The sequence below is a fragment of the Pyxicephalus adspersus genome, chromosome 2 (assembly GCF_032062135.1).
Source record: "Pyxicephalus adspersus chromosome 2, UCB_Pads_2.0, whole genome shotgun sequence".
Taxonomy (NCBI): domain Eukaryota; kingdom Metazoa; phylum Chordata; class Amphibia; order Anura; family Pyxicephalidae; genus Pyxicephalus; species Pyxicephalus adspersus.
This window is the reverse complement of record NC_092859.1, coordinates 100,596,576-100,611,984: the sequence shown is the minus strand read 5'-3', so window position 1 is coordinate 100,611,984 and position 15,409 is coordinate 100,596,576. Positions and strand designations below refer to the sequence as shown.

The window sequence follows — 15,409 nt, the reverse complement described above, 5'->3', positions numbered from 1 at the left end:
CTTTTTAGTTGATCCCAATTTTATGGGTTCACCTCTCAGAGTGCACTTGTGTGCTTCCCATCTAATTATGGGTTTAGTATCCTGACAATTGTTCTCTGCAAAATAGTTGTCTATTGTTTGTCCTATGGCTTGCCGAGTAGGCGTGTCATTCAGTAATGTGGGATTCAGTCTCCAATTCCAAGCCCTATGGTGTTTCTGTGTTTTGAATGTTCTGAATGTACTTGTACCCCAATTTCTGTTCAACCCATCCGGAATAGATCTGCTTGAGAAACAAAAATGTAATTGTTGCGTGTATATTTGTTATGAATATTCAAACAAAAGGTATATCTCTACCAACTATCTCTACCAACTGGATGAAGAAGATGCCAGGCATCAACCAAATGTAATGATTGGAGTAGTAGTTTCATTTTGCGTAATGTACGATAAGCAATGGAGGACTTTCCATTTGAAGTTTCAAATGATGGATTCAGGGTAATGTTAAAATCACTCCCCCAAAATGATGGCGCCCTTGGCAAAATCTTTCAGCAATGAAATAAGTGTTTGTAGAAATGGTGCCTGGCCAGTATTTGGGAAATATACATTCGCTAAAATTGTAGTTTTGCCTTCAAAGTTTCAGCAAAAAAACAGAAACCTCCCACTGGGATCTGCTAGTTCTTTCAAAAGTGTAAAGCCACGATGCTTACTCACAAGTATTGTTACCCCTTTGGTTTTAGATGTAGGGTCCGTGGTGATATAAGCCTGCGTGAAGTAGGAGTTGCTAAGTTTTGGTTTTGGTATCTGCATGCCTTTAAAATGCATCTCCTGCAGGAGAACTATATGGTTCCTAGATTGTAACTTTGAGGTTTCCCCTTGAGCTGTTACCCCAAAGAATAGGGAAAAAAGCAAAAGAAACTGGATTGTTGGGTACCAAACATCCCAATTGATCCCCAGGAAGGTTGGAGTGTGTGAGTAAATACTCTCACAACTCCAGGGGTGGGAAAGTGACTCTGTTAATACAGTTGAACTCAACTTGTTTCACAGCAAGGTACAAAATACATATAAAAAAGATAAACTCTGCACTTAGCACGGGACCTCTTATCGTATAAATATATCAAAGACCCAGACGGGACCTAATATATAGGTTATCCCCTAGCTTTCATATGGCCTGTAAAGGCCAAATGTGGAAACACAAAGTAAACACCAACAGGTAGTATAAAAACCCTGAGAAACTTGGAAATACACCATCTAATGTGCATCCACAGTGTCCAGCCTCCCAAGCCAAGACAAGGTGCATAGCCAAAAAATTAGTATATGGTCTTAGCAAGAGCTCTCTAGCAATCATGTGATACATCTCAGGATTAAGTGCAAAAAAGCATGGCACATTAGATATTACCAATCTACGGCCATCAGGTCAGTGTTCAAAACCAAAAAGAAGGTTGCATCTAAACGTCTAGTGCTAAAAGCATGGCACATTAGGTGTAACCGATCCAAGGCCATCAAGTAAGTTTTCTAAACCAAAAACGAAAGGGTAGGTATTCAAGTAGTCAATCAAACGGGTGACCACGAAAGATGTGCAGTCCAATTCAGACTAACGACCAGCAGCATCCATGTCCCTCCCAGCATCCTGAAGGCCTCTGCTTCGCTTAGGCGTTGAACTGGTAGGGAGCGATGAGGAGAATTCTGAAAGGTTGTCCAGAACCTGGGGGTGCGAACTCTGTGTACCATTCTAGGACCTCTATCAGTGGAAGTTGTAGTGCGGTACGAAAGTGAGCCAGGTCATCTGGGGTACTGTTGGCCCTTCCAAGCCACTTGTAATGCTAACGGAAAACGCCATTGGTATGGTAGTGCCTTTTTCCTAAGCAATATTAAAAGAGGTCGTAGTGCTTGCAGGTGATTCAGGGTAATAGGGGATAGATCTCGGGAAAAGCTTTATTTTCACACCATGAAAGTAATATCCTGAAGTCTTCTAGCCGTGTTTAGAATTTCTTCCTAGAGCAGGAAAAGTTGTAGGCAGCATATAACATCACATTTTATCTGGCCCCCTCTGGCATAATGCTCTATGTATACGAACAAACTCAATCGGGGAGTCATAAGAATGCTCTAGGATGGAGTTAAAAAGGTAGCACATTTCTGATTCCAATTGATCTGGAAGCACAGTCTCAGGGAACCCGTCCCCTATTGTCCAAGTCCTCCACCTGTCTATTCATCATAATCAAATGCATGTAGTGGGATTCAGCAATCGATTCAAGGCGTGTTATGGGCTTGTCCTTCCTATCCCCTGCTTTCACTGCTACCTCTAAGCAATGGGTAAGGGAATTAATGTCGGATATTAAATCAGCAAGGGGTGCTGTGAAGGTTTGCTTAATAGCAGCAGCAGCTGCAGATAAATCGGCCACAGTCAGTGATCTTTCCAAGCCCATGTGCTGCCTACGTCCCCCATCTCTCCGGGTGCCATCTTGGGAGAAGTAGTCTTGCTCTTCATCATGTGGACGTGCGGATTGAAAAATATCCATTAATTGGCGCAATTGGGAGCTCAAATCTGGCCGGGGCAGTCTTGCTGCGGGTGTCCCCTTCGTGCTTTTGCCCATTCTGGTGCTGTGTGGGTCTGATAGCGGGGCTGAAAACCTGTGTCTGTGCAGAGCTGTGTGTTCAAGCAGCCATGCGCACCAAGCCAACGCCCCTTTTTTTTGATGTTTTGCTCTGAAAAACTATTTGAAAATAGGTTTAATGAAAGCTGTGCTTGTAGTCATGTTAGGTCCTAATGGGACTTACCACATAAGTAATTCTAGCGTATTTTATTAACATTTTATATCTATTATTTTTGCTATTTAGGTGAACAACTGTTAATAACAGATCAAATTAATCAACAAATGATTATGCAAATGCTTAGTGAGGAGAGAAAATACTGTTCACTGTGAGGCGCACATTTAATTGTTGGGTCTTTTGCCTGACCTTTCTCTAACTGCTAAAACTGTATTTTGTGCTGTTTAATGAACATTAAGTAAACATTGCTTACAGAGTTAGGTAGAAAAGCATGTTTCAATATTTATACAGTAATTAACTATGTTGCATTTTCATGCAAACATTTGTAGGGAAAATGTTACATTTAGTGAACTTCAAGGTAATACAGTAATTCAGTCAAATATAAATCGATGATAGTCTAATAAAGCATATATTTATATTTTTTTAATTATAACTTGTATTCGGGAGCTAAACCATTCCTTAATTTGTCCATAATTCTTTTTGGCCACCTAATAAATTCAGTCTTCCTGACCAAAGCTGGCCCAGAGCATTCAATGCACTTTATTTGAAACTGTGCTGTCATGAGCTCATGTCACTAAACTGCTTCCTGAACCTCGTCAGTCCAATAGAGTTTATGGGGGGTGACAATTAGTTTCTTAGCATCTCTGCTGCCTGCTGTCAATGTGCAAACTTTTCTTTAAGGTATCACTGTGCTGCTGGTATAATGCTAGCTACCGGGAGCTGCCTGCGAATGCTTGTTCCCACCACAGGTCTGAATTTAGCCTAGAGAAGCAGTAGCACAGTTTTTCTCTATCATTCTACTCTCCATGCCTACTAACTTTTTTTTTTTTTTTTTTTTTTTTAGGTACAAGGAAATGGTTTCTTGTGCTGTTTATTCTTTCCTATTTTTAGGCGCTGCTACACTTAGGGGGCTATACCAATGACTGTTGCTGCTGCTAATCAAATGCACTTAATAAACTGATCATGAGCAAGTGTGATCACCTGCTTATAAAAGCAGAACTTTTGTCAGTTTTCTGAACTGGGCCATTCAGGTGTGTGTTAACATAAAAACAGAGAGGAAACACATTAACAGTAATCTTAGAGAAGCAGTTCTTTTGCTGCCTATCAATCTTGAAGGGTTAAAAATCCATCTCCAAACAATCTGAAGTCAGTCATTCTACAGTTAGAAATATAATTCCCAAGTTGAAAACCATGTAGATAGTTGTCAATTTTTCCAGGAGTCGATTTCCCTGCTTTTTGTTGAACAATGACATGGTGGATCCCGTTGTGTGATGTCCTACACTTGAGGCTGAATTAAAAAATCTTAGAACCTGCTAAAGACAGGATTACTTTTTATTACTGGTATTTCCTGATATGTGAAACCATTGAATTTAAAGAAGGTGTATTTTCTTTTTCTCATAACTCTATGCATAGAGTTTAGCTTATATACTGATAAAAAGCTATGAGATAGCAGTTTCAAATTATTTAAAATGATATTGCTAATGCAAACTTTCCACAATTTTTCAGTTGTTTCTGTTGATGAGGTAACAATTCTGAATCAAATGCTGATTAGGACCTTTGCTTAAGCTGTAACTTCAAAGCTGTAATCTCATTTACCCATCACTGATTGTGGTTGCACTGATTGAAAATTAGTTTGGGGGCTAAATAAATCCAAATTTGTAGCCCTTATTTACTGTGTTCCTTTGTTCGAGGTGCTCATCATTTACACAGTTAAAGACTTAAAACTGATCTTCTTATAAATGAGAGTAAACCTGGTTGGCATAGAAAGCTTTGCAAAATAATTCTTCAAGTTATTATATTTCTTTGGGTGGACATTGTGTTTATGGAGTTTACTAAATCTACCAAGAATGGTGGAGTAATAGAAGCCAGTAATCTGATTTCTTTGGAGTAAAGTTGTTGCTCAGTTTTTACCCTGAAGATTAAAAGGTTATATTATTAATATGGTTCACTTTCCAGAGCTAAATCCCATAGAAACCAATTAATGTGCATTGCGGGTCTGTATAGTAGTATGGATCTCAAAGCTGTGTTAACCAGTTTCCAGAACAGTTTAGACCAGTGATTTATGTCCTATACTGTGATAGCGACGACTGTTCTACTTTTACCATTTGGTATGAAATGGTTTATGGTGATTTTTAGGGAAATCCCATCTGGAAAAATAATAGATATAGGAGTCGATTGGTAAGTTAGGAAAAATTGCCATTCCATTTCAAATTAGATACAGCTATCATTTTAAAAATGATTACATACAGCATTTAAATGTATTAATATAATTTGGTAGCTTGTTGTACCACTTTTAGCATGTTGTGATATTGCAATTTATCTGTCTCCCATTCTTACATTGCTATGGTTGTTTCCTGTGACTTTAAAAGTTGTGTATATGCAATATATTCGTTCTGATAGGTTAAATCAGAAAGGTTAACCTAACATTATTTTAATTACTGTAATACATATTACGTTTTTCTTGCATCACTTGAATTTACAAGTCTAAAACATCAATTTCTTGCACTTATTAAAGAAGTAAGTCATGCCCTTGTGTAATGTATGTTGTAATAATTCAACCTTTTTGTGCCATTTCTGTGTGTGTTTTTTTTATTTATTGAGTCATCATGTATTCAATGTTCGTTCAACCAAGGAGACCTGTAATGTTTGTGATAGATCATGTACAGTGACAGTTTGATGTCATTTTGCCAATAAATTTTCCCTCTAGTCTATTATTTGTTATGAATTGTCTTGTAAAAGCAGGAATGTATGAATCCACAAAGAACTATTAGGCAAATAGATGATTTTTCGTTCATGATTTATCCTCTATTTTATCTTTTCACGTCATGAATGTTCACAGCATGGACATGGTGTACAGTAAGTTTAGTTTTTTTTGTGATAGTTTAGGTAAAAAAACTGCTGTGATCTATTTAGATTTTTGTAACTATGGTTTGTTGTACGTGTTCCTATTCAGAGCTACTCTTCTTACAACTTTTAACAGTTATATCTGAGTCACTCATTACTTTATTAATCCTAGGGATACTCCAGTACTATAATCTCCCTTCTGGAGTTTTTCTTTCCATTGTTGACTAATTTCAACAGCAACTGAAAAATCCTGTAGCTTTAAAAATACCTTTTTTTACTGGTCATAGCAGATTGGCAAAACACACACTTGTAGGTGCAGAAATCCCACCATCTAAAATCCCAGGGAGATTTTATTAGTGGATGATTAAAGCAAGACTTTCTACCCAAAACTCAAAGATTAGTTTTAGATTGTCTGGCACTTACCATTGACATTTGTTTGTATAGATAGATTGGGTCACCTGGTGAGATATGAAAAAATGTAAAATAATTATCCTATTTAGGTATTGTGGCTGTATGGACTCACATTTGGCTGAGCAGTTTGGCTGAGTTGGCCAGGTTTTGTTGCTCATTATTATTGGATCTGCTCATAAAGGCTGGAACTTCTATCAAAGGTCAACAACGTGTCTGCCTAAAAAGTTAAAACTAGGACAACTTCCTCTTGTGTGTTAACTAGTACCATCTTAAAGTGACAATCAGAGTGCAGAAGACAGTTTAGTTAAATACAGAAGCGTGTTATTCTTTGGCTGTTGCTTAGCTGGGGAAGAGGCTTTTCTACAGCTGAATTGAGCTGACAGCACATTTGTAATTAAGAAATACCAGGGCCTTACAGTGGTTGCTTTGGACTGGTTTTTGTGTCTATTTGCCACACTTCTGTGCCCCCAAGCCTTTTCTTTTGCTGTTACTAGAAGCTTTTGTCTCCAATAATTTACTGCTCATATATTAATTTTGTATGTATCTACTGAATGTACTGAATGTATTGGTTGCTTATATCTCAACTTTATTTTGTTTGTGTTTGGCGCTATAAATGTACTTATGTACTTATGTGACTGTTTGCTGGAATTTATCAGCTTAGTTTTAGAAATCCTTGCAGTGCCTATTTTTCTTTCTTCTTTGTTATGATCTGTACTATCAAGTCTGTATCAACATATTTGTTACTGAAATATTTTTGTGTTTTCATGTTTATGAATCAGTCTGTTGACTATTCATGTGAGTGTACCTGTCTAGGCTTAAAAGCAATCAGTCTATGTTGTGTGAATAGTATGTGAATTGTGGACATTGAATTGCTTCCTATAGCGATCAAGTGGATTTTGCTATATAAATGAGGACATTCTTTCTTTCTTGATGAACATTATTCTTACGTAATTTTAAATTCCTTAGTTGGTGAACTATAATAAATATTAGTTTTGTGTTCTGGGTCAGATAGAATTATAAGTGAGAGTAATTATAAGTGAGGGTCATAGCAATCTCCCTGACTCTTCTTGTTCTCCTCCAAATTGTATTGCTTCTGTTAGCTGTTTTTTCACAAGCCGCGCAACATTCAGGGTGCTATAATTTAAAGAACAATTGCACAATACAATTGGTATACACAGGTGAATAACATATATATATGTTATTCATATATAACGTGTATATATATATATATATATATATATATATATATATATATACACACATTGTACGTGCCTTCTTATACCTAGTACTATTTATCTTTTACATCTGACCCTGAATTGTTAATGTGGTTATGACTTCAGCAGATTCTTTTAATAAAAGGCTAGGTTCACATTAGGCTACAATCAATGTCTAGGTAAATATAATAAACACTTAACTATTGTTCAAGTGCAATATCGGTCTGGAGTAAATTGCCCTTGGAAAATGCTGCAATAGGGTAAATGGTGAGAAGTGTCCTGATTGTTTGCTCATGGTAATTGCTGGGGTAGTGCCACCCTTTACAACCACCAGCCAGTTGAAAACTTGTTTTCCATTTACATAGTAACTGGCCAAGAATTGGAATGCCAATGTAAATATTCTCATTGACTGGTAGTTATTAGGGGTAATACTGATTCATGCACTGTCTGCAAGACCTTTACACTGTGCATTAATGTCTTAATTCAACAATGTATATCTATGTTATTATTTATTTATATTTTATCATTTCCTGTAGTCTTTCCAGTGTATCAAAGTGATACACTAGTGATAACACAATCTAATAGAAACTAATAGAAAAAAAAAATTGATGGTAACAGTAATATGTGGGCAGCTGATTAAAAAAGATTGTTCTATGATTACTAACATCTAGGAATCCTCTGCAATAGTAAGCATGGTTTCTAGCAGTTTTCTTATTTCAATTACAAACTGTTAAACTATCTTCTGATGACAATTAACCAATCAACTGCAGCTGTGTTCAAGTAAACCCATACCCAGACTATGTATACTAACTTTACTTAGAATATGTAATTAAAACTTTTGACACCATTATGGTGCATTCACATGAGCAGAATCGTCTTCTTAATCCAAAAAATACGGCAAAAAGGTGCATGTCCCATTTGTGACATTGCATTGGGAAGATTTTACCAACATACGTAATGTGATAGAATGTAATTGCTGTATGTCACATAATGCAATAGTCCCACAATGCAAGTGTAAATAAACTCAATAAAAATGTTGCTGTATGCATTGTGGAGAGATTCGATAAAACAGCCCCTTTAAATCCTAGCTCTTTTCTCTTTCACTTTTTGTTTTTCTTCTGTATATCCCCAATGGACCAGTACAGTTGTTATGTTTCTTCCATTGGCCTGTTTTTTGGGGCAGTACCTTCTGCATAACAAAATATTCTATGTATAGTATTCACTGATATAGTATCCTGGGCTGGCTAAAGTTTTGCTATTGTTTGTCATTGTCCAATCCTCCTTTAGTTGGTAGTATTCCCAGAGGGTAATAACTGCTTTGGCTGCACAAAAAAAAAAACATTCCTGGAAATGGCTTGATGTTGTATGCCTAATTAAATAATGCAAACTCTTACCAGTAGTGTTTATAATTATTTCTGCATTATGTGTCAAATATAGGATATGTTTGCTCATGCTTTGTATAAAAGAGCCATTTGCTGCAGCCTCTTTTCTTTTAGCTGATTGTGCATTGCCCAGTTTCTTTGATGATCCTAGCAGATAAAAGAAAACATGAAAGAAAGAAACACTTCAGGAAAGCATTCTTTCTTTGATGCTGACCTAGTTTGCAATCTTTCAAAAGCAGTCATCTGAAAAAAGATACATATCTGACTCATCATGGATCTGTAATAAAGTGATGAGTAGATCTAGACATCTGACCATCAAACATTCTCCTCATACTGTATATTACTTTGGCCATTGTATGTCAGTATGCCATTGGGCATACTTAAACATGTAAAAGAAATTAATACAGTCATTTATTTACCTTTCTATAGCCTTAAAACAGAATGCACTTTCACATTCTGCTCTGCCTTTTGGCAAATAGCACTTAATGTAATGCTGAGTAAATAGCTGTATTGTTGTTCCCGTATTAAGTATATGCATAGAGAAGCTTATTAGAGGGGATAAAAACCAGATTCTTTTATGTGACATGGTGTGACTGAATGCAGCTAAAGTATAATGCTAGCAAATTGATGCATCTGTATTAAATATTCAATTTGTTTAGGATGTTTTTTCTTTTGGCACATTTTTTTTAATATAGAATGTTTTCACTCTTTTACTTGCTTTTGTTAGTTTTGTTGTACATAGTATGTGAATGATTTAATATGTAAATCTTAGGCTCTGAAACCGGTCTTTAGGTCTCATCAGCAATGAGTTTGTTTTTTCTCTGGGAAGCACAAGTAATTAAGCCAAATATTAGAACCTCTAATAAAGATAAAAATTGTAATTGTGGGCCTACACAGGCAAATTTATGTTTTTATGCAAAGATAAAAGGTTTGTGTATGTTTTCTCTAACTGGCATTCAGATAAAATGGAAAAAAAGTATTTATTGGCTAGCAATAAAACCTTGAAGGTGTTAAACCACTGAGCATAACTCACTTTACTACAAAATGTGCTCCTATACAGTTAGAAGCCTTTTTGTTCTTAATCTGTGAAATCTGTACAAACCTTTCTGCTGAAAAAAAGTAAAGTGAAAGAGATGTAAGCCCAAATAGAAAAAAAACACCAATAGAGAGTTGACAAAGTTTCGGATCCTTTACACTAGATATCTCATATTGCTCCACTTTACACCAGATGAATGAGGACCAGATACAGTGTAAAAGAAGGGTTCCAGCAGATTGGACACATGCTTTTTAGGGAAACCATGCAACGGTGACAATACCATTGGAAAAGGCATCATACCTATAGACGTGTCCCCAGGGGAGGGGTTTGGCCATCCTGGGCCTATATTTGCACACTTCTGCTGCTATTTGGTGGTCCCACTGCATTCCTTAATTATTTCTAAATGCACCAAGGAGATGTCTTAGATTCCTTGCTGAGGGAGAACCGCCCATTGAAGTTTTTGAGCAGGTTCATTGACACTTTCCCATCTGCCTTTGCTTATTCATTTGACAACAAATCACAGAGTAATAAAGGTGTCACATTCTTACACCCTACACCAATGACAGTAGATGATCCAACACTTCTGTACAAAGTGCTCTAAGAGCATGTTCACTGTGGGGGACAGTAAGGTGGTACTTTGGATGTTTCCAGTATGATGAAGGCAATATTATTGCAATAATAATGATATTCATATCATAGCCCTTACATCTATATCCATCCCACTAAGTGGTGATGACATAAATAAGGTATCTTCAGAATAAGGCCCTTTTGGGTACTGAAAATGTGTATGGCTATATTCAAATAGTTTATTTTTTTATACAAAAAGGCCAATATTTTTTGCATTTACAGTGTATAAATTCCAGTTAAAACAAAATGTTTTTGCTGTAACTGCTTTATTTTGCCTGCTTTTTTTTTTTTTTTTTACCATTTTTGAAGTCTTAATAGAGACTAGACTTGTGATGACACACAACCTTGCACACTTTTGCTTACAACCCTGTCTCTTCTGTGCATTTTAGCTGAAGAAGAAGAAGTGGAAAATGTTGATGTTTCCAGTCTTCCTGAAGAGGTGCTGCGGAACATTGAAGCTGACAGTTACTGGTGCATGAGCAAGTTGCTTGATGGCATTCAGGTAAATTGATTCCCTCTGTCCTCAAGCATTCCTTATAACTGATTTATTTCATGAATTTCAGCTACTGCTGGGGCCCTAAGTGGGAGAAAAGTGTAAGGCAAGAAATAAATACTTAGGGGAAAAGACTGCTCCGTTGAGGAAATCTGTCTACATTTTGTTATTACTCCTGGCTTATAAAATGACAAATGTGTTCACTTTGCAACATTCTTGTAGAGTGTAAGTGAGGGTTTGGGTTCAGGCCCCAGGGACATTGTCTTCAGTCTCATGATATTAGTAAAGACTGCAATCACTTTCATTGTATCAGGTGGATTGCTTGAAGTTTGTAGGTAATTTGAGGTTACATTTTTAAGATTTGTCCCTCCAGAGGTTTCTCCTGACACCACTGAAAAGCACTACATGAATTTCAGACACAAAGGATGGTAAACTGTCTGCATTTCAAGTATGAATATGTAACATCTTTACAATTAGTAAAAGATTTTAGCTGTCAGAGATCAAAGCAATAAAATAATTTAGTGGGTTCAATAGAAATACAAAAGCAAATGTAAGATTTTGATTCAAAATGTGGACATTGCAAATAATTCGTTTGCTAAGGTTTTATTTTTTAAAAGAAAAAAAGGGACGAGGAGGCCTAATTGCTTCCCGTCTCTTGTAATCACAGGGTTTACATTGGCACTTCCTAAAATTCAACACATAATAAACAGAAAAGGAGAGATATGTTCCTTAGATTGGAACTACTCAGAAAGCAAGGAGTTGTGTAGCATTAAAATGTAATATATTTATTAAATTAATAATATTCTTTAAAAACACTGAAGTATGACAATAGCAAAAAATAAATAAAACAAAAAAAAAATAAAAATGTTGACAATAAAACATATCCCAAGGTTCAAAATTTCAATGATATTTGAAAGAAATTCTGACGCGTATCATGGAAGATCAGCTTCTTCAGGAAACATACCAAATATAAAACAGCCTTCAGCTTAAAATCCACTACGTGAATAGAATTTTAAACCTCATTTTCATTATTTTAAATATCTTGCTTTCATTAAAATAATACCCTCTTGGAAGGCCTTTTTTTAGGGACATCGGATTTAAGGGGTAGCAAAGCCATGTATGTATTAACCAGTTGTGCTTCAGTGATTTTACCTTGTCAGAAAGTCTTTCAATGGAGACTACATGAGACCATTTCTACACGCATTATTCAGAGGAGCCCTGTTATTTTCACCATCAGAAAACATTGAGAAATGCCTTTGCAACCATAGCTACAATTTCATATGTGTATCCAAAAAGTGGGTGAAGGAAATGGTCAGTGTTGATATAAATGATGATTGGTTAAAAAGATACACACACACACACTTTTATGCACACAGCTAGGTGCTTACAGCTGGTGTTTGTTGGGCTATTTGTTTTTATGGCACCTCAGGCAGCAGTGCACAAATATGACCCATCTGTGTGTTGTGGTAACCTGCATTGATAAAAAAAGTGCCTGCCTCCTAAAAAGATGCATTATGATGGCAGCCTATTCAGAATGAATGCGCTGCCCCATAACAGTGTACTTTAGCATGCAAAATACTGCCTTTTATTGCTGGTGCCACATCAGTCCAGTGTAAATAAACCCCAGCACTTGCTGAGATTCTGCAACAACTAGTAAACTTGTTACCAGTAAGTACTGTCTACTGTGAAAGTATTATTTGTGGGGAAATGTCACCTTGGGCTTAGTAGTATGGTCATTTAGGGCCAAGGGAAGATCTCCCCAGGACTGAACCTTTCTTGTATAATAAAAGTAGAAATCACACTGTGCTTTTTTGATGTATAGAGACATAGAATAACTGAAAATGTCCACATATTGCTATTGGTGAATATACACAATATCGTTTAAAGTTTGAAAAGCTTTATTTTTTTAATGTACTTCATATTCTTTGAATATGATTGTTTTCTGCATGTACGGTATATAAATCTTTCTTTTAGCTAAAATCGAACCTGTAGGGTTTTATAGTTTTCATGATGAAATGTTTTCCAGGGTCAGTGAAATGCATTACATTAAAATAATTATGGTTTTATTTGTGTGAGAAGCATTTAATGTAGATAATATTTTTATGATTGAGATAGAAAGCAGTTTGTATTTGTTATTTCAGTGTAAGTACAATTTTATCGATTGGGAAATCATGAAATATTACAGAAGTTATTTAGATACTACAGATGAACATAAACCTCAGTAAATGAAGTTTCTGCATGTCCTCTACTTTTGCTCGGATGTAGGAATAAGTAAATGTACAATAAAACTTTTTAAGATTTGTATAGGGTGAATAGATTCTGTCTCTTCTGTCAGGTTTTGATGCTGTCTGTTGTCTTCATTAGGAAGATCCCTTCTCTGTAATTATCCTGATGACCAGTACTACTAGGAATTAGATTGAGGGTAAATCCAAAATTTTGAGTTGCCACCAGGACTGGGCTAAATCTTTACATTGGGATCACTTGTTCTCTTGAGAACCATCTAGGAAGGGATCTCAAACCTGAAAAGTATTCTACTACTTCCTTCTTAGTTTACAGGACACAAAGTGAAGGACAAATATGGCACAAAAATAAATAACAACAAACTGACAGCAGTTTTAGCCCTATACATCCAAAGTAGATCATCACTCAAAATTTACTCAAATCAAAATTTAGATTTTGGTGATCATATTTTTAGGCTTTTTCAAATCACAGTAATCTACAAGCCATGTAATTCAACACTACATGTTTTGTCTTTAAGGGTCTTTACCAAATCTGATTTTACCCAACCCTATCTATGCAAAATAGGAAAAAAGTACATCCTTAAAATGAAGTGGAGCTGATAAACCGCACCAGATTCCTTATGGGATCTATTTATACATTATTCCCGTCAATTTGCTCATATTACTTATTTCCTATTCATTTCCTATTGTGAAAACTTTTCAGTTTTGACAATTGGCAACTAGGTGACAGAATGAGCCATTGTTTTAATAAGCATCAAAAGGAGAGCTGTAGAGAGATTCGAGCATCTGTCTGCGAATTTCAGACAAATTGGCAGGGAGGGGGTAATTTAAAAATAAATTTGTTTATTGCATTTGCACTGACATAAACAATTACAACATTATTATTATTATTTTTTTTAACAATAGCATACCTATTAGAATTTTGTTGCCAAGTTGAGTCTTCACTTTTGTGTTTAGGTATGGCCAAAGCTGTATGTGTCACAGTTCTTGCTTTCCGTTGCACTCAGTATTTCTTCCTGCCGGTCCCTTTATTAGTGCAGGATATAGTATTGATAATACAGCCAACTGAGGAACCACAGAGTGCAGTGGTGGAACAGATATGGTACACATGCACTAAACATGTTTCATACCTGTGGATATAGCTGTGTTATAGATAAAAGATTGGACTTACCACCCACTGTAAATGGTAAGTATTGATCATCCTCTCTACTGGTGGAGCTTATTTTATTTATCAGAAGAGTCACTTTATTAGTGAAAAATAAGGGGGAGGGAGGCTCTGGGATTGCAGTGACCAGGAGTGTATTACCCTCTGTACAAGTGCCAAAGAATTGTAAAACCCCAAATAATTGATCTCTTCCCAAGTCCCTGATAAAAACATTATCACTTTCATTTTTCTGTCTATTAGGGTGAACTCTTATGTAGTAGGGACCATATGAAGGATGTTTTTTATTTGCTTTCTAGTTAAAGTAGTTTCTTGGCTGTTGGTAGTTTGGTCGCATTAGTGCTTTATTCACCAGTGGTAGTAATGGAAGTCAAAGATTAGATTTTTTTTTTTACTGAAAATGTCTTGAGTTTATCTTTGTTTTTCTGCACTCCTTATATTTCTGCTTCCTTGATTGTGTCCTTTTGATCATTTGATTAATAGCTGGGGTTTGGGGAATTTTAAATGTAGGTGGGATAGTGTTATACTATATGTTCCTTAATACAAAAAAGACCTATGATCTGCTCTGTTTATCCATTTTCTCTTTTGACTCAAGTGTACTTTTAAAGAAATCACTTTTATGTTGTGTTAAAAAAAAATTTTGACACTCTTCCAAATGAATTAATTATTTTCGATCCCAGCTGCCAAAAAAAATGTTGCCTTACATATACAGAATTACCATGCTGATAAGAGCAAATGCCAAAGCAATATCAGAATGTGTGTAATATTACATTTTCTGTAATAGATTAGTTCATATTTTTAGGCAAGAACATTATGCTAATTAACCTTTTATTGAATTTTTCTTTCTAAAATAGCATCATTAAACATACTAATCTTTTTTTATTAGGAAACATATTTATATTATTTTTACTTTGTATGTGACACAGGTAAGTGGAGATTTAAAAACTGCTGTTGATTGTATCTTATTGACTGCTTGATGTTTGTCATATACCCACAGCATCAAATCCGTTGTATGTAATTGACCTTACACTTAAATCATGAGGTACCAACTTCAGAACAACACATCATGAAAATATTCATTTTAAAACCACAAGTACACTTGACATTAAGGAAGGGGCAGAGATGATGAGACTAAAATGTAAATTTTTTACTTGGAGTTACAGCTATGTTGTAATTTGATTGTTAATATAGAAACACTCAGTATCTACTGTTATGCACTGTGGTGATTCAATTTTGCAGGCTGTGCTCATACTGACTG

General features: G+C 35.8%; 1 protein-coding gene across 1 annotated transcript in view; it reads left to right on the top strand.

The window, feature by feature from the left end:
- TBC1D22A (TBC1 domain family member 22A) overlaps nucleotides 1–15,409 on the top strand; it is a 276,396-nt gene that overhangs the window by 99,793 nt on the left and 161,194 nt on the right. The window contains exon 9 of the mRNA XM_072401624.1: nucleotides 10,646–10,758. Within this exon, the coding sequence (XP_072257725.1) occupies nucleotides 10,646–10,758 (113 nt within the window). The remainder of the gene's footprint in view (nucleotides 1–10,645; nucleotides 10,759–15,409) is intronic.